Source organism: Triplophysa dalaica, chromosome 25 (genome assembly GCF_015846415.1).
Source record: "Triplophysa dalaica isolate WHDGS20190420 chromosome 25, ASM1584641v1, whole genome shotgun sequence".
Taxonomy (NCBI): Eukaryota; Metazoa; Chordata; class Actinopteri; order Cypriniformes; family Nemacheilidae; genus Triplophysa; species Triplophysa dalaica.
Genome location: NC_079566.1, coordinates 3,149,814 through 3,175,279, shown reverse-complemented (window position 1 = coordinate 3,175,279; position 25,466 = coordinate 3,149,814). Strand labels below are relative to the sequence as shown.

General features: G+C 37.8%; 1 protein-coding gene across 2 annotated transcripts in view; it reads right to left on the bottom strand.

Moving 5' to 3' along the window:
- ptprua (protein tyrosine phosphatase receptor type Ua) overlaps positions 1–25,466 on the bottom strand; it is a 177,583-nt gene that overhangs the window by 108,742 nt on the left and 43,375 nt on the right. For both annotated transcript variants that reach the window (XM_056741056.1, XM_056741057.1), the window contains exon 2: positions 19,622–19,750. In XM_056741056.1, coding sequence (XP_056597034.1) covers positions 19,622–19,750 — 129 coding nt within the window. The remainder of the gene's footprint in view (positions 1–19,621; positions 19,751–25,466) is intronic.

Here is a 25,466-nt window from a genome sequence, read left to right as displayed (position 1 = left end):
ATAAGAGACGTAAAATTGGAAACATTAAAAGTGTTGGAAAAAGATGCATTCTGTCTAAAATGTAGATCTTTTTTGGGTTAAAGGGGTCATACAGCGCGAATATGTGTTTGATTTGACTAAGACCACCCAATTGCATACGCTAGCAAGATGGGTGTACCTGTCAGTACAATGGGAGAGGAACCTGATGTTCCATATATGGTAAGAGACGTTACATTTCCGCCACATGCTTGCAGTATTCCACCAATCACTACACACTGGTTAACTGGCCAATCAGAGCACACCTCACATTTCAGAGCCATGAGCTTTCCGAAAAATCTGCGCGTTTCACAGAGGCGGTGCAAAGAGGAGATACACACACGCACGGTATGTGGAAAATACAGCGTTTCTCAACCTTAAAACATTCTTAAGATGAAAATTCTTAGTAACAGCCATATTTTCCCTTAAATTCTAGTGTAAGAAAAAAGGTAGGAATGTTGTGTAGTCAGTTTTTAAACATTTCTTTCTCAATATAGATTTACAAAGCGTTTTTCATTTTATTCTTATGAAAATGTTTAAAAGAAAAGCTTGAGAACTTCTTAAGGAACATTCTTACGAACTTTCTATTATTTATCTGAAGAATGATCTTATATTTTGTATGTCTTGAGACCAGTTTCAGTTGTTAGCATTCATGTCAAATACAATTTCAAGAATTTGTAATGATGCAGTGTGTATTTTCTTTCACAAACTCCAAAGAAACATCCTTAAACACTGCAGTTAAAAACAACACTGAAGGAAAAACAAAGAAATGGGGAGAAAGAACAAGATAAAGCAAAGACAACAGGGAGAAAAAGGCTAAAATTACAAGAAACTAAGAAAAGTTCTGAATGTCGAGCAACTATCGGCTCACAAGATACAAAACCTTCTGATTTCAAAGTGAAAGAGCATGAGATGTTTTTTTAGGTTTGGTGAGAGCTGTGCTCTGCAGTAGTTCTGTCAGTGGGCAGAACCGAGTTTTACCACCGGCTAAAAAATGAAGTAACAATCGGGAACAGAGCATCAATCACAACCTCCTGTGAAACTTCTCTGTGCCGAGCTGGAGCCCCGTCCACACCCATCGCCACGGTGATGAATTAGTGCCGCAGCGCTGGACTCATCAACACCGCTGGCACATCCACAGCCCTCAACACCAAAACTAATCTGTTTAGTTCAGACCTGCAACCCGAGCCCAAAATTAACACCAGTCAAGTGCCAAATGCAGGAGAACATTTGCCTTTGAAGAGAAAGTGAAATGAAGTTGTGGGCCAGTTGTCCTCTTTCTTGGTTCAGTGATTGAATAATAGTCCTCCCCTCGAGCCGTTCAACACGCACTACCTGACTTGGATTATAAAAGATGAAAATATGATTTTTATACAACAGACTACAGGGTAATATTTGTGATGTATAAAGACCGTTTTTTCGGGCGCACAAGCGCCTGTCCCTTAGTTAACTTCAGGTTTGTGTTTGGCTAGCGTCTCATAATATAACTATTTATGTTATTTAATTTATGTTAATATTCGTTTGTATACATTTTTACTGTATAATAGTTGAATTTTGTTGTACATTAGTTTGATTAAATAAACAATTTGTTGAATCTGTCCTATAGTTTGGTCGGATTTATAGAAACCGTATGATACATTGACATCTAGCGGTTGAGCTTGGTATTGCAGTCAAAACTACAAACATTGGAGATACACGTTAAGCCAAGAAACAGTTTATTTGTTTATTTGTTTATTTCAAAAGGATCCCCATTAGCTGACGCCGAAACAACAGCTAGTCTTCCTGGGGTCCAAACAATACATACAAAAACCCAATAATTACAATCACAATTACTCCCAAATATATCATATGTAAATACACATGAGAGAACAAAAAAAATAAAATTAAATATAAAATTAAATAAAATAAGTGTCACATAATACAATCTTATGATGTTAACAACAAATACAGTCTTAGTCTTTTTTTAAAACCAGTTTTTCCCTTAATTTCACGAACCCCAACTGGAAGATTGTTCCAAAACACAATTGCCCTATAAAACACTGTCCTCTTCATAGAGTCAGATTTAGGTAGGGGTAAAGAGATCTGTCGACTATTCGCCCCTCTTGTGTAATGTAAATGCATATCTGAATAGTAAATTATATTATCATAAAAAAATGTAGGAGTCCGAATGGTAATAATTCTATGAAGGTATACTAACATATTAGCAGATAGTCTATGCTTGACCAACATCCAAGCAAGACGTTCATGCATCTCCGCAACATTGGTTCTCGAAGAACAACCAAGAACCAGTCTTGCAGCCTTGTTTAGAGCCACTTGTAATTTTCTTAAATGACTACTTGATGCAGCAGACCATACAACAGAACAGTAATCTAAATGACACAAAACCAACGTACAAACAACACGACTAAATAGCTGTGAATTTAGAAACTGTGCACATTTACGCACAACTGCAACAGCTCTACCCATTTTAGCCACAACTGTATTAATGTGATCAGACCATGACAGTGTGGAATCAAGCCAAAGTCCAAGAAGCTTTACCTTTTTTACTTGCTGTATATTTTGACCATTTACATGTAAAGTAAGTTTAGGATAATCAGATAATCTATATTTCGAACCAAATATTATACTCATAGTTTTTGAAATATTTAGAACAAGTTTATTTGTTTTGATCCAGTTATACAATTTGCTAATCTCACAAGACAGAACCTGATTAAGCTCTAAACATGTAGGAGCTGCATAATAAAGAGTAGTATCGTCAGCAAACATAGTCAATGTAGCCTTACTGAGTATATACGGCATATCATTTATAAAAATTGCAAATAGCAAAGGTCCTAGGCAACTTCCTTGAGGAACACCACAATCCAAAGACTTGCTACACGATAATGCACCATTAAAATAAACTCTTTGCGACCTCTCCGACAAATAGCTCTTAAACCACTTGATTGCGGAGGAAGTGAAACCATAACTAATAAGTTTGGAAATCAAAATTTCGTGGTCGATCCCATCGAAAGCCGCACTAAAGTCCAGTAATAGTGTACCCACTAGCATTGAATTATCAATTGATGTTAGCCAGCTATCCGACATTTGTGTCATTGCAGTGCAGGTTGAATGACCATACCTATAAGCATGCTGAAACATCGTAGTCAAATCATTGTTAGAAAAATAATCTTGCACTTGCTTAAATACAATCTTTTCCAATAATTTACTTAGAATAGGCAAAATGCTTATAGGCCTACTATTTGAACCACAGAAAGTTGATTTTGTGTCTTTGGGTAAAGGAATTATCTTACCCTCCTTCCAAAGTTTTGGACACTCACCATCAATCAGACATCTGTTAAAAATATGACAGATTGGTTTAGAGATATGCCCAGCTGATAACTTCAACAGCCGACTATCCAAGTTGTCTGTACCAACAGACCCACCAACAGTCAAAGATCTCAGCAACATTTCCACCTGCACAACATTAACCCGATGAAATTCAAAACTACACAGTTTATCTTTCATAATACACCTTTCAATTAGCTCATTTAAGTTGGAATCAACAGTGGATTTCATTGTCTCTCTAAAGTTAGAAACCTTATTTACAAAATAATCATTAAAATAATTTGCAATCTGTATTGGCTTAGTCAAATAAACTCCCTTCCATTCAACAAAAGAAGTACGAGTAGATTTTTTTCCCATGATATCATTGAGTACATTCCACATTCTCTTACAATCTGTACCACTATCGTCAATTCTCTTCTGAAAATATTTTTTCTTTTTCACTCTGTTCACCTTGGTTACCTGATTCCTTAAAATACAATAACATTTTCTGTCTTTAAACGAGTCAGAAAGAACCGCAACCTTTTTAGCCTCTTCCCTTTGAGCCATTAAGCTCCTTAACTCCGTGTCAACCCAAGGAGCCCTTTTGGCTTTAACTGTAAATTTCTTTAATGGGGCATGATTGTTAACAACTCTCATAAAACAATCCATAAATAAATTAAGAGATGCATCTACATCATCAATGTCACATATCAAATTCCATTTAATATTATCCAATTCATTTAGAAAACTCTCCTCATTAAATGCCCTATAAGATCTTTTCATAATAATTTTAGGACAGGCTTTAGGTAGCTTAGTTCTCCTAGAGACCGCAATACAGTTGTGATCACTAAATCCAACTGTTACAGAAACAGGTGTCGAACACACATCAGGATTGTTAGTATAAATATGATCAATACATTTCGATGTTAAAGATCTTGTATTGTTACTAGAAATTCTTGTTGGCTGATCCATTAATTGAGATAAACCACAGATGTCTGTCATAGTTTTAAGCTTATTCTTCAGAGGACAAATATCCGACAGCCAATCAATATTTAGATCTCCCAGCCAGTATAGTTCTCTGTTTTCCTCAGTCACCTTGTCTAGCATGTTCTTCTCGGTTTCTTTTGATTGTTATCAGTATAAATAAATAAATAATTTACAGGCGCTCTATTGTTTGTTAATATTACGGAAGTTCAGTTTGTTTATGTTATTGAGATGAAACCGTGTATTACAGCCATTGGCTCAATTGTAAATGCATGAACGCTCGCACTGTTTAACAATTAATCATTTCATATCAAGTGCGCTGTCCTATGATGTATTTATCATGATCTGATAAGGTTCCCATCACATTTGTATTCACAGTTCATCTTGTCTCTCAGTTCATACATTTTCCTGTATCATTTGTAGTAGCACTGTGGTAGTAAAATGGTACAAGTGGTAATCAATCCCCCAAAAACATGATCTATTACTTATCATTTTTCTTTAAAACGGTTAAAAATTAAAATCATGCTGAATTTTCCTTTAGGTTACAATAGTGATTAATGTCTTCTCAAGGTTCAAAAGAACACATCTTTAAATTTCGTTTTCAGACTACGTATGTGCAAATGAATGGGTCTAGTGAAAAAGTATGCGTTCAAGAGAGCAGGAAAGCCATTTCTAGAGCTCTTCCAATGTCTAAATGAAACATTTACTGCATAGAAACTCTAAAAAAAGATATATCATAAACTATATGATGAAATAATTAATGACAGAATCTGGACACAACAAGTTTGTTTGGACAACTTTTTGACCACATTTTTTGTTCGGGATTTAGCATAGATGTGTTTGGACTGCAAACTAAAGCTTAGCTTTGAGAAGAATTTAAGAACAAGCACATGAGCAAAAGTCTTTTTTAAACCTGTACAGCCTGATATGCTTTAGTTTGCCAAATAAACACCTTAAAGGTTTAGTGTGTTGTCTACTTTGCAGCACACACCTCATATTTTGGTGGTTTAATCTAACCTGAGGGGGTGTTAAAAGCAAATATTATGCAAATGTCTGCCCTCCAGATATCACTTTTGGCCACTGCTGTAAGTGCGTTTCTGTCAGGACAAAAACAGAGCGTTAGCACAACACATTTTCTCCAGCATACGTGGTTTACACATTTATTTCAAAGATCTATAACTCAAAGCCCAGAGCTCGTTTGTTCTCTACATACCCACTGAAACAGCAAATGGCTTATTCCATAAAACACCGTTCCTGTGGGGAAGAAAGCTTTAAAACAGCCTCTGCTAGCGCCTCTAATTCAAACACATCTGAGAAAGCTAAGCGACAACTCCTGAGGGAGGTCAGGACCAAACACGAGACATATCTCCAAGTTAACAGCAGTTAAAGGCCAGCGGAGTCTGAGAGAGGAGCGTTTAATCCACACCACACCGGCTGAACGCATTCAATTCATCTGTTTCACGCCCGTACCCTACACGCGCCAGAGAAAGAGATACGCCGTCTCGCCAATTGTCTGACAAGTGCTGGCAGTTGTGCTTTGAAGTGTCCGAGCCTTTGAGCCTCTTGTGGGATGATACGTGTGAGCGGTTTAGGCTGGCGAAGAAACTGGATTACATCGCTTCTACTTTTCCAATTAATTATCCGGCTGTTTGGGAAATGAGTGCGAGGGTTAGGTGGGGTTCCTGACGCCCGCTCGAGAGCCCACCCGCCCAAAAATAGAGTAATGAAGCCAAAGACGAGTGGAAGAAGGAATTTAGAAATAATCCCTGCACGCTCTATTCAAAACCATTCAGTTCTGTAGTGATGCTTCACCGGTCTCGATGAGTCTGAACGCTTTGGAGAGTTTTGTGAAATGAGCTTCACGAGTTCACGTTCTCCAGACGTGGCGGTGGTGTCGAGACGGCATTTGACCACTTAACTCGCTCTGAAGTGATATAAACAAGAGCATAATTCCTTCTGCAGACTTTATCACAGTGAAGGCAGTAGCCCAGGGTTGGGCATAGTCTCCAGAGACGTCAGTGTGGAAGAAAGCATTAACCTGTGAGAGGGATATTTTCCAGAGGTTAACAGATTACTGGCTTTTGTGTGTAGAGTAGATATTTGTTTGCTGAAGAATTCAGAACCCACTCAATCCATCATTGAGCAGTGTTACAGGTGGTTGTTGTTAGATGAAGAATGTGCATTATGATAAGATGTATAACTCTTCCCACATTATCGTGTTTCCAAAGGAGACGCTTCTTACAAAGCAAAGAGACTGACAGCAGGTCAAATATTAAACGAAAACTTAAATTCTTCCGATGCAAAAATTGAAAAAACAATGCAGTGCTTGATGGAGTGTGTCCAACTGATTTGCCAAATCGAATAGTCCAGTTGGCTGATAACAGACTTTCTCCTATAAATAGACAAAGCTGTCATACCTGCATTCTCTCTACAGTTTTCAAGCTTTGGTCCACCCAATTGCCACTTCGTCTGAGAACAAAGTCAAGCCGCTCAAAAAGTAAAACTTAAGGTCCCTTACCCACGCTTCGACCAAACTCCGTTACTACGGCCTACGTGAGGAAGGGCCTCCTACCGCCAGGCCATGGTAGCAGGCTCTCGGCAAGCCCAGGCCAGACTCAACCGCTTGCAGCCCCCTTCCACCTCTCTGCCCCGCCGAGCTCAAGATCGAAGCTTACCCAGCGTGGTGACGGCCGCCATCGGCCCAAGCCAACCCGGCAGTGTGAGTAGGACTCCACCAGTGGCTCAGGCCAATCCTCAGCCCTTCCCTTCTGTCTCTTTATATCCCTTTCATCGTCCATGGCCCAGCCCCTCCCCTCCCTCAGACTCTAGCGCACGGTTGCCTCCGAAAGCAACGCAGGCCCAGTCCACCCGCTTTTTCCTTTAAAGTATGTCTATCTTTAATTGACTTCCTACAGAGGAAGCCGTTGGGTTCATAACACTTGTGATAGTAAGGGGCTGAAAAAACGAAATACTGAAGGTCGGGATATGAGCAGAAAGCAGGCAGTATGTGTGACATCCACCGTACAAATCCAGTTTCGGGACGTCACATGGAGACTGCTAGAATGATTTGATGTGTAGACTCATAATCTTCATTACAGTCTATTATACTTACAGCGTATCAGACGTCCTCAGGGGTGTTTGCAAACTGAACCAGGATATATCTCTTACTTTATTTCATCCTTACTGTCTTTCTGTTTCTTACAATATGAGCATTTAAAGATAGATAGTTCCTGTCTCATTGCATAAGAATTTGTAACTATTTTACAGAGTGGCTGATTTGTATGTAATTGTTTAATGTGAATCAAACCAAATTGTACCAAACATACGAATAAAGTTGAAATTCTTACAAATTAGCTTTAAAGTTTTTTTACCATCTAGTGTGGCAGTGTCGTCTCAAATAAAACAGTAACCAGTTTAATACTAAGTTGTATAAGCCACTTCACAGTCATTGTCAAATGATGACCAGTACGCTGTGATTTTGATGTAATAGTTGGCTGTTTTGCCCAAAATTGTAATGGTCTCTGTAGGTGATATTTGCATCATCTGGTTATGTAAAGTGAACTTGTTGGTCTTGTTGGAATTTTCAATCTGAATACACCATCAATTATGGTGTGGAGTAGAGCATAAATTCGTGATTGTGGACACAGTTAGTCATTTGTGTTCTTTTATTAGTGCAGATTGAAATGGCATTAGAGATGTGAGCGAATCTCGTAGCCTGATCAACTTCCTGAAGTCACGCACCTGGACAAAGCAGCACGGTGAATATGCAAACTCAGAAACATTCCAGTTGCAATCATAGCGCAGAAACAAAGAAGTGCCCTCCAGTGAAGGACCGCTGAACTCGCAGACAGAGTTTTATTATTCCAGGCTTGAAAGAAGTCCGTTCCCCGGTTATTTTGTCCGAAGGGCTTTCATTAAAATAACAAACATTGACTTTGGAAGAGCCATGAAAAATGTAATGACTTTGAGGAGCGCGTGCGTGTCCGGGCCGGGGGTGACGATCAGTCAACACAGAGGGAGACGAAACACATTCGCTCTGGACTTTAATTCACCCGTCTTCCCTTCAAAGTTTCACTATTTGCAGAGCGACCTACAACCTGCTGCCTGAGCTGTATACAAAAAAAATAAGATCTTTCGTTTACTTTCAGGAAAAGACTGGCCTGACATTTCCCCTTAAAGTACGCCTACCTGGAAGTGTCTCTTCCAACCTCCTGATATTTATAATCCTGCACCGCTGCCATTACCCAGCATCCTTATCTTCTGGTCCTGTCAGGACTTGGGCTAGCCGGGTCTAGAGTGCTGTCTGCTGGAGACGTTCCCCGACATTCAGCTTGATTTCAGGACAGAATGTGAAATCCTGTCTGAACCAGCACCCTTATTAGGACCCTACACGTTTGGACATTATTTCGCTGAAAATACGGTACACTGTAAAAAATATCAGTAAATTTAACAGTAAAATACAATTTTAAACCATATTTCATAAAACATGAGAAACCCGTAGAATTTAAAGTGGAAAGCTGTAACAGTGGATGTTACAGTGGATGGCAGCATGCCGCCATCATTTAGCAGAAAAACAAACCTCTCGTTCGCTTGAAGGGGATGTTAGACATTAATGTTAATAGTGTTGTCAATATGTACTGTATATTTCTTTTAAACAAACGCTTTGATTCACTTCACAAGACCTTTGTTAAGATCACAGAGCCCCGTCAAGCCATTTTTTGATCGATGGATGCACTTTTTGGAGCTTCGGTCATTTACATTTAGGCATTTGGCAGTCGCTTTTATCCAAAGCAACTTAAATTGCTTTATCCTATACATTTATAAATAGGTATTTGCAATCCCCTGGGATCGAACCCACAACCTTGCTCTTACCACTGAGCTACAGGAAAGTGATCATTAACTCACCCTCAGGTTCTTCCAAACCTGTAGAAATTCTTTGTTCGGTTGAACAAAAAGGAAGCTATTTGTAAAAATGTCAGAAACCAAACAGATCTTATACCTCATTTACTACCGTAGTAGGGAAAATAAATACTATAGGAGTCAATGGGGGATGAGATATTTTTGGCAAATGACATTCTAAGAAATATATACAGGTTTGACATTTCAAGAAGGTGATTAAATGATGACAGAATTTTCACTTTTGGGTAAAGTATCACTTTAAATTCTGCATTTAAATTTTAAATATACTGGACAGAATGATCTTAATTAAACCACTGTATACCAGCTGAGACATGAGAACAGAAAAATGTACTGCTAACAGACCTGTAGATCATGGGGGCATTTCTCAGAATATCTTCTTTTGTGTTTCACAGAGGAAAGAGTTACAAGGGTTTTAATGCATATGACAGAATTGTTATTTTGGGCTGAGCATCCGATTTTGTCTTAAATGTGTGCCAGTATTTATTAAAATGACGTGATGTCTTTGTATTTTATAGATTTTGATGGGTTTTGATGATTTGATTTACAATTAGGTTTGCAAATGTAAGATATTTATCAATTAGTTTAAAATTTCCTTAATAATTTCTTAAATGTTAAATCTGAATGTTCAACAAATAATTATACGGTTAAACTGTAATTATAACAAGATTACCCTTTAAATTATACAGTGCTGAACTATAAAAAGATGGTTATGAACCGTAATTAATACGATGTAAACTCTGGAATTTGACGGGTATAAACTGTTTTTTTAACAGTATAAACAAGTACATTAGACCGGTAAAAAATAAAATTATCACCCGTAATATATACGGTACAGTGGGTGCAATCCCATACAAAACATTAAATTCTATTTGGGGGTCCCTGTCATCATAAAGTTTGAAAACCCCTGCCTCAGATTATTTTTTACACCGTGGGGAATAACAAAGATGATTGACGATGACAGAAAAAAAATCAAAGTCACCATAAAACGGAAGTTGCGATTTACCTCTTTTCCGAATTTTGACGTATATCTGAGTGAAACTGCTCAGAAGTTATTTTGCCCTTCCTTTTTGATTGGTTTGTCGAAAGTTGGGCAGTATTTGCTAACACACTATTAAAATATAAAAAATGTTTATTCTATTGATTTTGGGATACAATCATGTCGAAACATGATAAAGATAATAACCTTGAAAGATTTTTTTTCACTTTTCCAAAATATCGTCAGTGTCTGTTGAATAAAATAAAAAGCTCATTTGTATGATCAATCACAGTTTTGTAGGAACGATGTTCTATTTCCAAACAACACCGAGACCTCGAACATCATTTATAAACGTAACTCACTTATTCATTTTCATTGTAGTAAATACAGTAGACTGCTGTATTCTTCTATTAACATCGATAAACTGTCATACTAAGAAAATCCTTTTCTCTCATTTTCATTGTTCACTCCGTGTTTCCATGTATCTCATTGATTTCTGCTGTCTATAACTCTGAAAGCCGTATTTAGTTCCTGCAGACGCTCATCTAATGACACCTATTGATCGCCAGTCGAAGCCAAGTGTACAAGTTCATCTATGCTAGGGTGTTCAAAAAAAGCACAAAAAAGTTTCTTTATTCCGTCATGTTTACTGACGTCAGGGACACGACAAAATCCACAAATCAGAAGAAATCACCTTTTAGTTGTTAGCAGAAAAACAGCAATCACAGCCGGACAAAGGAAGTGATAATTGCAGAAGAGTCGGTGGAAACAAGTTTCAGTGGCTTTTGAATGAGTCTGATCTGCCAAGAGATTTCAATAGATCTGATAATTGCAGAACCAAAAGGATCTTCTGTGTTTTAATGTGGCCGCCGTTCAGGTCTGGAGAGAGAGACATTTAATCGGTTGAGGGACTCGCCGACGTGCCGTCAGTCAAACCTGATAAAACGGCCAGATTAAATTGCCTTCAGCGGTGCTACGAATTACGCTGGGCTGAAATTGTATTTTTTTCTCATATGAAAGGGTACAAAGAGAGAATTGATCTGCGGAGAATTCACTTAGGCAGTGAGAGATGGAATGGCAGGAAACAGAAGTTTATGTCTCTCGTTGCCGGGTGGGTCAACAGACAGAAACTGTAATGTTTGTCAATATGACTCCCTCCTGAAAAATTGACATGAAAAACATTGAATTGTTTCATGGGAATCCCATTCAATTTAGCTGACAAAACCAAACCTCTCAGAAAATTAAATAAAAACATTTTTTAAATAAACTTAGATTTAATAACATATTTCATATTGTTTGCTTGGAAATGACATACAACATGCAGTATAATACAAAACTACATACTGCTCTCTTGAATACTTGATTGTAATGGGTAAATTGTGCCATTTTTTTCCCATTTGTTACTTGTTATATAATGAAATTAGGTATTTTCGACGATTAATCGCGATTTGTGTTTACATAATATATGTCTGTTTACCGTGCATAATAATTTTGTATTTATAAACACATACACCCTTGATGTAAATATTTCAGAAACGTATTAAAAATAAATAAATGTTTATATATATATATATATATATATATATATATATATATATATATAAATACACATGTATGTGCATGTGTGTTTATAAATACAAAATTAATATGCTCAGTGCACAGACCTTTCTTCTGGACGCGATTAATCGTGATTGATCATGATTAATCGCTGAACAGCCCTAAATCAAATGTAAAAGAGATTTAAAGGGATAGTTCAAAAAACATTGGACCCCATTGACAACAATTGTATAAACGCAAAATCATGGGGGCATTTCTCAGAATATCTTCTTTTGTGTTTCACAGAGGAAAGAGTTACAAGGGTTTTAATGCATATGACAGAATTGTTATTTTGGGCTGAGCATCCGATTTATTTATACCGTATGTCCTTATCAATTTACCCTATTTACCTTGTTTCCTTGGTTTGTCCATGTATTGCTGCTCTTGTACCATATATCAGCACACATTATTCCAAAGAAAGAAAATGTTTCATCAGAATGTAATGAGAAGAAATTCATGGCTGTGGTCATCAAACCATTTACTCACACACAGAGCGGACATTCTCTCTCTCTTGCTCTGTCGCTCGCTTGCTCTTTCTCAAACACACACACACACTGATGGAAAGTCAATGTATTCTAAAGCTTTAATTGGCGACCGCAACGCAGCACAAAAAGACTAAATAGGACACGTCAGACGGACGCACAACTCTACGGTCTTGACAGTTTATTGCAGAAATTATAACATTCCCTGTAATTTTGCAGATTGCTCACAGTGAAACGCTTAAGGTCTTCTCTTGAGCCGTCACCATTCTTCATGATGTTCACAAACCATTAATTTAACATTACTTTCTCCTGCAGCGCTCTTTCTCTGAAGTGACAGTGTTGGCACAAATAAATACTTAAATACAAAGTAAATCATGAATTTAGCAAAAAAGCACTCATCTCGTGCAGTCAGACTTTAACTACTACCTAATAGGGAAATGTGAGCCGTTTTGTCGCCCAACCTTTGGATTAGATTGGAGTTTGCCAGAAAAGTGCTAGCAATAGACATTCCACATTTTTAAATGACAGACTAACATGACGTTATCTCTCAGACCTCCTCGAACTTAAAACAGGAGCTGGACCTGAACTTGAGAAATCATCCGGCTGCACTGGCTGTGAATGTGATAGACTGTGATTTAAAAGCCTGCGTTTGGTTCATTATTCAAATGCCCATCCATTTTAGGGAAGCTCACACTAATGACAGCGAACAGCCCATCATTATCATTTCACTTATCACCCGCCGAGCCATGCAGACACCCACTACCTGGATATCAATTACTCATCTCTGCTCAGATGTCGGTCAAACCCTCTCTCGCTCTCTCACTCCATCTTTACTAAAAATAAGAGCATGGCCAACCTCGGGCCTCCTCAGACTCATGCCACTCCAATGTATGTGTTTCCAGAATTTCGGTTTCTTATAGATGCCTTCTGAGCTTTTTAAACAATGACATCATTTTCACCACCCTGGGAAGAAACTAAATTGGTCTCTCCACTGTTGGTACAAGAACACCACAAACACTTGTGAATGAACCACATACACAAATCCCAAACTCTAAGATTATCTATTCATTAATGTAGAGTTGATTCTGAGGGCTATGAGTGAGAAGTGATAGAGGAACTTATCGAGGTCTCAACATTGAGCTGAAGATAAGTGTTGTGTTCAGAGGCAGAGAAACCTGTGTTCCTCTAAACTACAGTAACTTGATGAACAAACCGCCCTTAGCCTCGCTTTCTAGCTCATGCTAAAATACCACTCATGGTGTATGAAGTCACTTCTAACTTCAAGCTTTTGACTTTAACAGGACTAGGAAAGTGACAGGGAAGTATTGGGCAAGAGAGGAATGGAATCAGGATGTGCCACTGGGAAGATTGAATGACATAAGCTTTTGTCGTTTAGTATTTTGAGGTTGTTTATAAGACCAAACATTCAGTTAGGGCCATTTTTCTTGAGCCACCGCAAAAATATCCAGCTGAAAATTAAAAGCTGGAGATCTATTAAATAATGATCTGTCAATTTAATCTAAGAAAAATGTACAAATTCTGCCAAACCAAAATATATGATTCCCCCCAACCCCCCAAATAAAGTTCCAGTCCTGGAATCAGTTCAGTTCGACATAAGGACATAATCAAATGTATTTTCTTAAAAGACAACTGAACTGCCAAAGGAGCGCGCTGAAGCAAAAGACAAAATATTTTGAAGCAAACGGTCGTATAGTGGAACATCACAGCTGATGTAACACTTTCTCACATACTGTAGTGTAAGTTTGTGTTGGTAAATTTTGAGCACATGTGCTATCACTGTATATATCTGACAGAAGACAGCTGTTATTTTATGCTGGAACGTCATGTTCCCAAACCGTTTTTAGTTTAAACTGCAACTTGATAGCATGGCAGTGTAACGTTTGCCTCTCTGATGCCATCTCGGTTTATAACATGAAATTGCAGGTTATTTTATCTCTACATGGACTGACAGTGGTGGCCCTGGGGGGGCTGTAGCCCCGTCGGGAAAGGTGCTTAGCCCCGGAAAATCACCCCCAAGGTTTTACTAATATGCTTTGTTGGAGTGTAGGGAGTATGTTTACACTGATTGCAAATAGCCTGTCTTATAAGCGGAGGCTATACACACTGACTCTGTTAGCATCTCCAGTGGCGGAGAGAGTAAAGCCTATGTTGACTTCTTCATATCGTTGAAGGTTTGGATCAGCCTCAAGCCTACTTTTTCCCCATCACATATCAGATCATAAAGCCATTTATATTTGATAAAGTGAAAAAAAAATGAAAAGTGGCTAACAGGTGTTGAATAATAAAGTTGTAGGGTAATGTTGGGGTGAACGTCTGGCAATGTAACTAAATGTACCTGATGGGCGTTTGTCCCTCCCACCAATGATGAATAGTCCCACTGATGATATTTTACAGTGTATAAATATATTCTTAACATATTATTACTTTGTTGATTATTATAAGATTACAAACAAGCTGATAACATCCAAAATCAATATAATGTATTTTTGGATAATGTTTGATGGGCATCTGCTGTCAAGAGTTTGTGGTTGGCTGCCCAAAAAAGTTCAGAATGCATGAAATAGCATTTTACCTACACTTTAAATATTCGTATCATAAGCTAAACGTTTTGAATCAGGTTGAGGTTTACAACAAGTCCTTATTTCATTACCTCAATCCTTTATGGAACAGCCCATGTTTCCCTGTATGAGAGAAATTATGGAAATTTTGGCTAGATTAATTTTGAAAAATGTAGCAAGTCAAAACCGTTTCGCAGCTTGATGGACCGGAAAGCAAGAATCCAGGATGTTGTGAACGGGCCCAACACTTAAAGTGAAAATGCCAGACTCGCTGTACATCAAGAGCGTAACTTGAATAGGATGAAATTCTAAAGCGTGACCTCCATACGACATGAGTTTTCCACGCCGTCTCGTTCAGACGCCAGAACAAACGCAGCATTAACGCTTATTAACTCAGCCTCTTATTCCAATAATGTATTCAATCCATCTCTCTAATCAAAGCGGGGTGCCAGGAAAGAGCAAAGCAACAAGCCAACAGACAGAAAGCTTGCTTATTACACCTTGACATCAAAGACAGCTGCACTTCTTCATCAAGGCAAACGAGCATCTCAATCTCATCAGAAAACAAGGGCAAAATTGGCCCGTGCTAATGTGCCATTTAAATGCAAAGAGCCATTTCAGTGTCGCTCGCCGAGATTTTGCCTTTATAGCACCTGATCTTCAAAGGCAGTGTGTTAGAGCGTTGGAGCCAGCTCGACATGTTCATACACTGGAGGGCGACGGAAAGAGCGGCGTACCACCCGTCTGTTTGAAGTCAAACTTCATGAGCAGAACACTGACACAGATCTCTGACAGCAAAATCTTCAATTACAAGCAATGGGTGGTCTACATAAACAATTTATTACAAAGAGATTTGAAGGAATAATTCACCCAAAAGTGCGCTTGCGGTAGAGCAACATCATTTTGAGAATGGTGCCGAGTCTTGTTGAAATGGCTTGAACATCGAATCGTTTCGCACCAAAACCAATCACAGTACCTGAAGAAATGTGTGAGCTGCAGTGTGATTTCAAACGAATCTCTGGAGGTCAATGTCAGCGCTCATGTAAAGCCAAATTGGATTGAGGGGGTGTATGTTGTACCTCAATCGAAGCAGGTCAGATTCACTAAGTCTTTATTTTTAAAGTCTTTCTTTTCTGGTAGACCTGCACATCGGCCCCCGTCGTCCCTCCGTCAATCTATGAGTTCATTGGCATGCTGTACAAACCTCAGTATGGATCAATAATATTGAGCAAGTAGCGCCCAATAAACTAAGCTGTTGTCTCAATTGGAGTGTCTTTAGGAGCTCTGATAGAATTTAACCCTCCAGATAAGTGCTGCAATGCACGGCGACTCACACACACGTCAAAACAAAGAGTCGCTGATTGTTTTCAAGCCCACTGAAATGGATTTAGGATGGTGGTCTGTGTAGGGGTGGGCAGCGCAACCAGAACTACTGACTGCAGTATGACTCATTTTACAACATTGTAAATATTTGAGTAAATATTTCTACCAAATAACAATGTGGGAGTGCCTTTATTTTTAAGTCAATTCATTTATTTTCGATTTATTATCAATTCAATGTTATGCAAAAAAGTTCATTTTAATTTAACTCGATGGACTCAAACCAAAGGATGCTTATTCATAACAAATGGGCGATAAGTCTGTCATTAGTGCAAAACACTAAAAACAATTAAACTAAACTCTAAATTATGATTGGATGAGCCACATTAAAAGCTCAATAATACGGGACTATCTATCAAATAGTGAGACATGGGAATTGTCAGGCTGGAAGAGAGAGACTCAGAAAATTTTCTCGAATGTTTCTGTGTGACATTGAATGAAGATTTGTCTGTTCTGGTATTAGGGGGCTTAGATGAAACCGTAATAAAAAGTTCTGTCCGTAATCTTTTGGCCATGTAGTGCAGCCAACACAAATACATCTGTTCAGTTTACTGATGCATCAGGTTGAGATGTTGCTACTCAACCACAAAAAAGATTGACTGGTTTAGGACACAATCCACATATTTTCACATGAATCCATTATGCTTAGTTGCTCTCTCTGAAAAAAACCCAAAGAGCAGTCCTGGTCACGGATAGCCACAAAATGTACAGTTTCTACCAAGTGACGTATATCACACTCTATACAGACCTGTAAACATATTATCACATATTTTATATTGGACAATCATATCACTTGACGAAAATTCCAGTCACATTCAGTTGCTGCTAGTTTAATGATGTATTATGCATTATAAGAACTAGAAATATTCTGGGGGACAGATTTTAAGAGATGGGTATTGGTCGTTGATTGTAGTGTTTGCAGTGTCCAATAGGCACTGAGAGTCTGCTCTAATCATAAACTATGATTATTTACATTCTTGAAATTAAAATTTCTTACTGTTCGTGTCACACAAGCATGGAATAATGAAAAATTGTGTTTGCCATCTAATGTTAACTTTAAACTTTAATGTGTCAAGCCATCAGAACCGGACTGAAAACCGAGTTATGAATTGACAGTATTGTTGCATCCCTAATAGTAGACATAGATATGGAGATATTTTCTGCATCTAGAGATCCCACAGTGGCTCTCGATTGGGCATTTTTACCACTGAGGTCACAATACCCCAGTCAAAACAATTTAAGAAATTTACAAGAAACACGGGGGAAATGTACAGGGAAAAAACTTTATTTTACAGTTCATTTCCGGTGCACCAGCTGCGAGATTTTTGTTTTTTTGACAAGATCTCCACTTTTAAATGCGGTCAAAAACTATGCTATAAATTATAAATAATATGCTATAATTTATATGCTATAAAACTATAAATTACAGAACAAGAAGAAAAATAGTGAAAGCAATTTAATAAATATCCTTATATTCTTTAATTCTACAGGGAAAAAATAGGGGAATATTTTTCCAGTTTAAAGAAAATATCTGATTTACGGAATTTTCTTTTACAGTGTGTTCGAGCCAAGTGATGTCAAACTGATATTTCTAACAATGTTGTACAAAACAGCTCAAACTCTATACTCTTATTATAAACTGTTCTTATAACCGATACAAGTAACAGATTACAGCTAGAATTATCAAGTACTAATGTCATCCTCATAATTGAGGCCTTTCTGCTTCATGATAATTTTTGCAAAGTGTGTATGATGATAAAGTTTGTCAGACACAGGGGTATTGTGATGGTCAATGGGTCATGTTTTTTATTTACCAGCTAACAGAAACCCTTCAGCAGCCACACATATTAGATATAGATATAAATACAATGTGGCTTTGTTCTTTCTCTTCAAGCAACGTGTGTATTAATGGTGAAAGCGTCTAAACTTACAAAACTCAGTGCTCAGAGTCCAAGTAACAGCACTCTTACAACAGAAAGACATAGCACACAGTGGACATTACTGAAGACACTTCAGCTGAAAAGAGTTGCCATGACAATCCATCCGTGGGGGTCAGGATAAAAAGAAGACACTTTCACATCCTCTTAAGAACACGCCAACTTCCTATAGACCTCGCAGCACGAGGAGTGTGTTATACCAGCAGCTCAAACACAAGAGCATGGTGCTCGCCATGGCAAGGTCATGGGTTTCATTTGGAAGGAAAGCATAGAAAGTCACTTCTGACAAATGCCTGAGCGTTAAGGATCTAAAGCCGTCTTGCAGTCTGTTGTCTATATAAACAGAGACCTATGGTAGCATCCAATTGGCCTATACAGAATGATTCAAAACAACCATCACAGATGAGATCTCTTTAATAAATGATTTCTCCTAGACCAGTGCATTGCATTAGGTTATTTTAAATACACTGATGCGCAAAACTTATTTTACTGGCATTGATGAGCGGTAAAGAAAGAACTACTGTGAGCTGCCAGTGTTGATCTTTTATATATCTTTATTTTATATAATTCAATCCACCGGGCATTTGTAATACATTTTACTAAAAATCATTGTGTCATTTTAAATTGTAATAATTTCTGATCGTTCGTATTACATAAGCATGGAATAATGAAAAAAAATCTTTAATGTGCCGAACCTTCAGAACTGTACCGAACTGAAAACCGTGGATGAAAACCAAGGTACGTATTGAACCGTGGGTAAATTTAATACTTCCTCCAAGGATTTCTCCAAGACCGGTGGTTCTCAAAATTTTTTTAGTTGTTGTGTAAAGTGCATTGCTTTGCGGTCCCCCAAATAGAGACTTAGAATTTTCAACTTTCAATTTTAATTAAACCAGAAACATATTCAGTAATACAGACCTGAAACATCAATTCATTTAGTAGGTGGTGTTATATTTCTTATATTTGGTAGCATAAAATCTGAAATATTTCATAAAATGCCTTAAAATCTGTGGCCCCCCTGGATCCATTATTTGCCCCTGAGAACCCCTGTCCTAGACATCAATGAGATTAAATGCAAAGCAAATTTAAACTTCTGCCGAAGTCTCATCTGTGTCTCAGATATCTCACCAATGTTCCAATTAGAGTTGTTCAACTGCCAAATAAAAGATATTTCCGTTTACAACCAGCACATTTCTTGACTGCCTTCTTTGCAAAGGATTCTGGGATTGCTTTCTCCACAAAGGATACATGCAATCTGGCTTCCTACTGTTTGCCTAGAGTGCGTCTGTGATGTCTTAAAATGCTGCGTTGGCAGCTCAATCCAATCATTGCTGAGAAGCGCAACTGTCAACAGTTGCATGAAATATGCCAGATACAGCAATTTCACAGACAGATGAATGCAGAACCGTACAACAGTCATGATGTTTGTTTATCACGCAGAAAACTTACCCCGTGTCAGGTCAGAGGTCACGTGCGGCCAGCTGTAGGTCCGCATCAGCTGCCAATCAAAATCATCTTCCTCTGCCTGTCTGTATTCACAGAGACCGGGGTCCGAGTCTTCCTCGAATGTGCAGCCCGCTGCAAAGAGACAAGAGTACATGAAAAAACACACATATTACTATAACACATGTAGTGACTCTGTTCTTTTAACACCCAAATTCATCTATTCAATGTACATAGACTTCACTTTTACAAGACTCCTTTCCCAGTCCACATAGAAGTTCTCAGAATTTAAATTTAAAGTTACATAATCTATGTGAGTACTGTGGTGGCGTGTCTGTATCAATGAAGTGCTATACAGAAACTACGGTGGCCGGGAAGTGCGAAACAAAACAATACATCGCAAAATTTAAGATAGTGTAAGAAACACTTTTCTTGGTGAAACGCATGGTTAGATCTGTCAGGGGGGTTGGTGCAGCGCCGGCATGCACACGTGTTTTTTGCATTCGCATTGATAATACATCCGTCTGAGCACCCAAAGCGTCCGGCCCCAAAGATAGCGGCCCACCGGGAAAACGCCCGAAAGGCCAGATGGTCAGTCCGCCCCTGCTTACAGCCCATAAATTATAGCCAATATAGTATTTAATAAATCATAAATGCACTGCCTCATTCTCCTTCATCCAATGATGTCCGGCAAAACCTCTTTAAGAGGAAAACATCTTTCTCTCACAACTGTAAATCAATTTATTGGATAAATACTTTCATGTGCAAACGCAAATAAATTGTTTAAACAAAACAGAAAACACAACATTCTAGCATCGCACAAATTTAAAAGTCTTACAGCAGTAGGAATAAAAGAGTTTCTATATCGGTTGCTTTTATGTTTAGGCATACTATCAGGTCATTTTTATTTGAAATGTTGTGATTTGTTTCTGGATAAATCATTTCATTAAACAGAAACCGAAGACAAAAAAATACATTTAAATGTAAACTTTCTGAACAAACTCCAGTTCGGGGATCAGTCAGTCGTTTCAACAGTGAATCATCACAAGCCGTTTTGAACACAATCTGAAAACTTTTTCATAAGAATAGATGGCAGCTCCAGGCAGAGGAGGTATTTCTCTTAAGAACTTTCTGTGGAGAAAACAGCAACCTGCGGCTGCGGATAATATATGAGGCGTGTCTTTCGCAAATAAGAAATCTAAAGCTTTGTGGGTATTTTAGCTAATCGAACTCAAATCTGTGTAGTTCTTTCTAGTCTGAACATCAATCGAACCCAATCAACACAGTACACATAGACGCAGAGAAGTGAAGGGATAGAAACAGTGCTGTTCAGATGAATGACAGGACTGAAGTTCACGTCCACAGTGTCCTCCATAACGCTGAGGATTTTCTCCACAGTTTTAGACTTGAAATCATTCATTGATTGATAAAGTGATACTTCAACCAAAAATGAAAATTTTGTCATTATTTACTCACCTCCGAGTTGTTCCAAATCTGTATAAATGTCTTTGTTCTAATGAAAGATATTTGGAAGAATGTTTGTAGCCAGACACATCTTGCCCCCCATTGACTCCCATAGTAGGGAACAATCACTTTATCATTTTTTTGTTCTGTTGCTGTTGCAGGACAGCAAACAGTTCTGGGGCACTTTTGACTACCATTGTATTTTTTCCTACTATGGGAGTCAATGGGGGGCAAAATCTGTCTGGTTATAAGCTTTCTTATAAATATCTTCTTCTGTGTTCATAAGAACAAAGACATCCATACAGATTTGATGCAACTCGAAGGAGAGTAAATGATGACAGATTTTTCCTTTTTAGGTGAAGTATCCCTTTAAAGTGAAAACCGCTCTGAAGAAGCACGTGTGACAACATCTCCAACTGAAAGAGGAAAGTCAAGAAAAGAAACATCATGGCTCTGTTGATACTAGATATTGACTACACAGATCCGTGTCACTGCTTTCAGGGGGATTTCTGTACAAGGATAAAGACTAAACCAATTGATCACCAAAAATAATCAAAAGCCACAAAAACTCTTGCATGTGATGCGATATCCTTTCAGGCAAATGCATTATCTGAACGTCTTTCTCCCTCTTAATGACATCTAATGATGCCTATTTGCTCTGTGTGTTCAGCCCACGCTTGATAAAGACGGGTCACTGGACAAACAACACCTCACCAGATACTCTGAAACCCAACACCAGGATCATGTAAAAACAGAAGCATCTACACGTTTTCAGGTTACATTAGATATAATAACCAGACACATGGAGTGATCTCACTCGCCGTAAACAACATCTCAATAAACACACTCTCAAACAAATTAACTCAAAACTTTTGATTCTGATGTATTATATAATGATATTAAACTGACATCTTCACTAAAATAATTTTTTAAATCTTATAAGAGTTTCAAACAGTGAGAGACTATGAACAGGAGGACAAAACATTCGATATGTATTCGTCTTTCTCCTATAATGTGAGGTGCACCGTGATGTGAAGAAGAAAGCACACCACACACCAACTGTCGTGAGCACAGGAAATCTTGTGAATTCTCTCGATATTTCAGAATACGTTTTTCATTATTTCACTGTATGTTTATTATGTTTGCTCAATATAAACAAATGTGTCCGTAACCTTTTATATGGTTTTAAAAATATTCTTCCTGTTCCACCTTAAAGCATCCACACACTCGGACTCCTACCACTACCCTCACTTGCACATAGCCTGTTTTTTTATTGAAATTATTCGTAATTGTGATGATAGTGTTTGTAATGCTTTTGACAGAAAATTGACGGTTTGTTGAAGTGATAACTATGGTGGTTATGCTTCTGTCAGCTGGCTTTCTAATTGGGTGTCGTTTTGTTCCACTTGACAATCAACAGAGTTCTTGTGTGTTTGTCCTCGGGGTTTCCCCCACACATCAGGATTTCTTATCGTAAATATTCAACATGTTTAATATTCGCGATCGGGGCGGCTCTGATGTTCTTCCGATAGTTCATTCGATCTTAAGGCGCATCACACCACAGGAAAATCTGATAAGATCATCTTTAGAGTCGTTTAAGATCATCAGGACTTTATTAGGATTGTCGGAAGGGGAGAAATCGGGCCGATTATCTTGTGGTGATGCCCCGGAATAAGGCAACAGGTTTTCTGAGTAGCTGTGCTAGTTTTAGTGTCTCTCCTATCACTCTTCTTGTGTAATAAAATAATGGGTAACGCTTACGATTACAGCTATATTTACAAGGAACAGTATCATCTCCCTCCCTACTGGAATTTGCCTGTTAATGTGATAATAGCTTCTTGTACAAATCAGTTGATTCACTTTATAAAACCTTATAACATCACAAGGGGCAGGGATTACTTTTGTGTTGAATGTATTAGCGTTTTAGACTTTTTGACTTTACTAAATATTTTACTAAATATCATCTTGAAATACAATGCCAACCACATCTTGAATGTACTGGGGGACAGGGGATGAGTAAATTAACAGCAATTTCATTATGGGTAAACTAACGCATTAGGGATTATAAATTACAACTAAAAATATCCTTTTGAATTAAATATCAAGAAAACGCAAACATACTGGATGTAATATTTGTGTGCATGTTTTAATATATGACCTATAAGTAACAGCAACGAAAAACAGCATAAAAGTAACAAAATGCTATAAATAACAGAAGGACAAAATACTAGAAGAAAAAGGATATGGTAAAAAAACTGGTCCGCATCCTATTTATACTTTTGGAATCTGGGCCTCAAAGAAAAGTAGTTGAAGACCCCAGAAATATAAACATCAAAATCAAAGTGATGTTGAACTGCTTGATTATAGTCTCAAAAGATCAACATTGATTTTGCACAAAATAACTCATAGTAACTCATAACTAAAGTAAAGTATTTGTGACCAACAATCCTAAAATCAATCAAATAAAAATTTATCATAAACTCAAAACTCGGTCAAATTTACAATTGACAGACAGTCTGCATGCTTCATTTGTAATAATTTCCCCTTATTTCATGTTATATTTAATAATAAAATAAGAACCCGTCCTTAATTAATATCCATAATAGCTTAATTATAGGTATATTGTGATTACAAAAATGTAATGTATGTTCACACTAAGACTGTGTCCGGACTCTGCCTCGTCATGTCTTTCTTGATCTTGTGACAGAATCATGGCAGGATCCCTTGTTTAAAGTGGACAGAGGCATTTTGGGCCCTTTTGGCGTCTCTGTCTCTTCCCCCCCTTTCGGCTCTTCATTATTTTTTGTCCCATTGCAGGAAGTCTTTTGTTTATTGTTTGTTTTCAGTTACGTTCCTGTTACACCCCATCGTGGGTTTCATTTTTGCAATCATTTAAGTTATTCGTTGTGTGCACTGCTGCCTGCACTTGGGTTCTTCCTCCAAACCCTTGACAGATTGTTGTATAGCATTCTGCAGGTCATGCATATTACATCATATTAATATAGTTACAGTATACATTTTCTTTTTATTTCCTGACTTCTTTGTTCCCCAAACTTTGTATATTGTTCCCCTTTATCTACAGATATTTAGTGTAGAGGTACATTGTTGTTGTAACGCTGTAAATTGTATTTAAGTAAGCGGTACACTGCGGGCCGTAATCTAAAGCGTTACCAAATAATGTTAACTAAAATGAATATTTCATGTCTATTTCTTTGTTTGTTTGATGTGAACAGGCTGACAGTCACAGGTTATTGAAGTGGTTGTATGAGACTCAATAGCAGACGGATGACAGATGAGGACGGCCAGCGGTGGCTAGTGAACCTCGAGATCGACGTCCCAGAAGACGGTTCATCTTTGGATTGCACTCGGGCAGCTATCTTCAGTCATGCGAGTGCAGCTCCAACTGAATTAAACGAGGAAATGCTAAAATTCTGAAAACAGGGGATAATATTCATTCTAATCTTAGCAAATAATAAATCGTGAACCGGTTTCACATCACCCTGAATGGGTTTGTTTGTCAGTGAGTAACCTAAGCAATAACTTCCTCCTAGCATTTCTGAAAAAGAAGAATAGGAAGAATCACTTCTATATAAATGCATGATTTGTATTTAATGAATTTGTCGCATTACATTCAAGATAAGTTGGAAATAGCACACTGTGCATTTTAGCATAGTTGTATTATTGCCGTGCAGAGATTTGTTGAGTATAATGAAACAAATTCGATCAGACACAATTTCATATAAATTCACACAATCTCATTCTAGTGTTTTACTAAATTCAGTTTACACACAAGGGATGGTTTGGTTTAGGAGTGGGGCTTTATCAACCGTTCTTTCTAGTCATATGTTTGGAAAAATTCACATTTTATATACCTTATGTACCGTAAAATCAGCCTTAACATGAAATGTCATGTGAGACTGAAATAAAGGGTTGGGATTGTCTAGGACGTGCATCATCTTGGCTAAGAAGAGTGTCATTACGTGCATTTTGGCAGATTGTACACAAGAAGGTGGTAGCTAACAATAACTTCTCTGGATCTTACAGTACATCTGAAATATAAATGCCACATTCAAACAGATGAAGGGTTGCGTAACACACGTCTAGATGAAGACATATGAAGAACCATAACAGAAGCTAACGGTCAAAACTGAGTGAACTGTGCAATTGAGTTTGCAAAAAAGCCAGCAGAATTGATAAAACACAGTTTTCTTTGTTCTTTATTATGTTGCATAAATGCAAATACACCTCTTGTCTTTGTAAGGAACAGAAAAATAGCCTTGAATATTAGGGTACCCGAAATGTCTCTTTATTCCCAACCAAACAAACGCACGTCACATTGTAATTACACCTTCAGACTAAGTAGAGTTTCCCAGAAGGACCTGAAGGG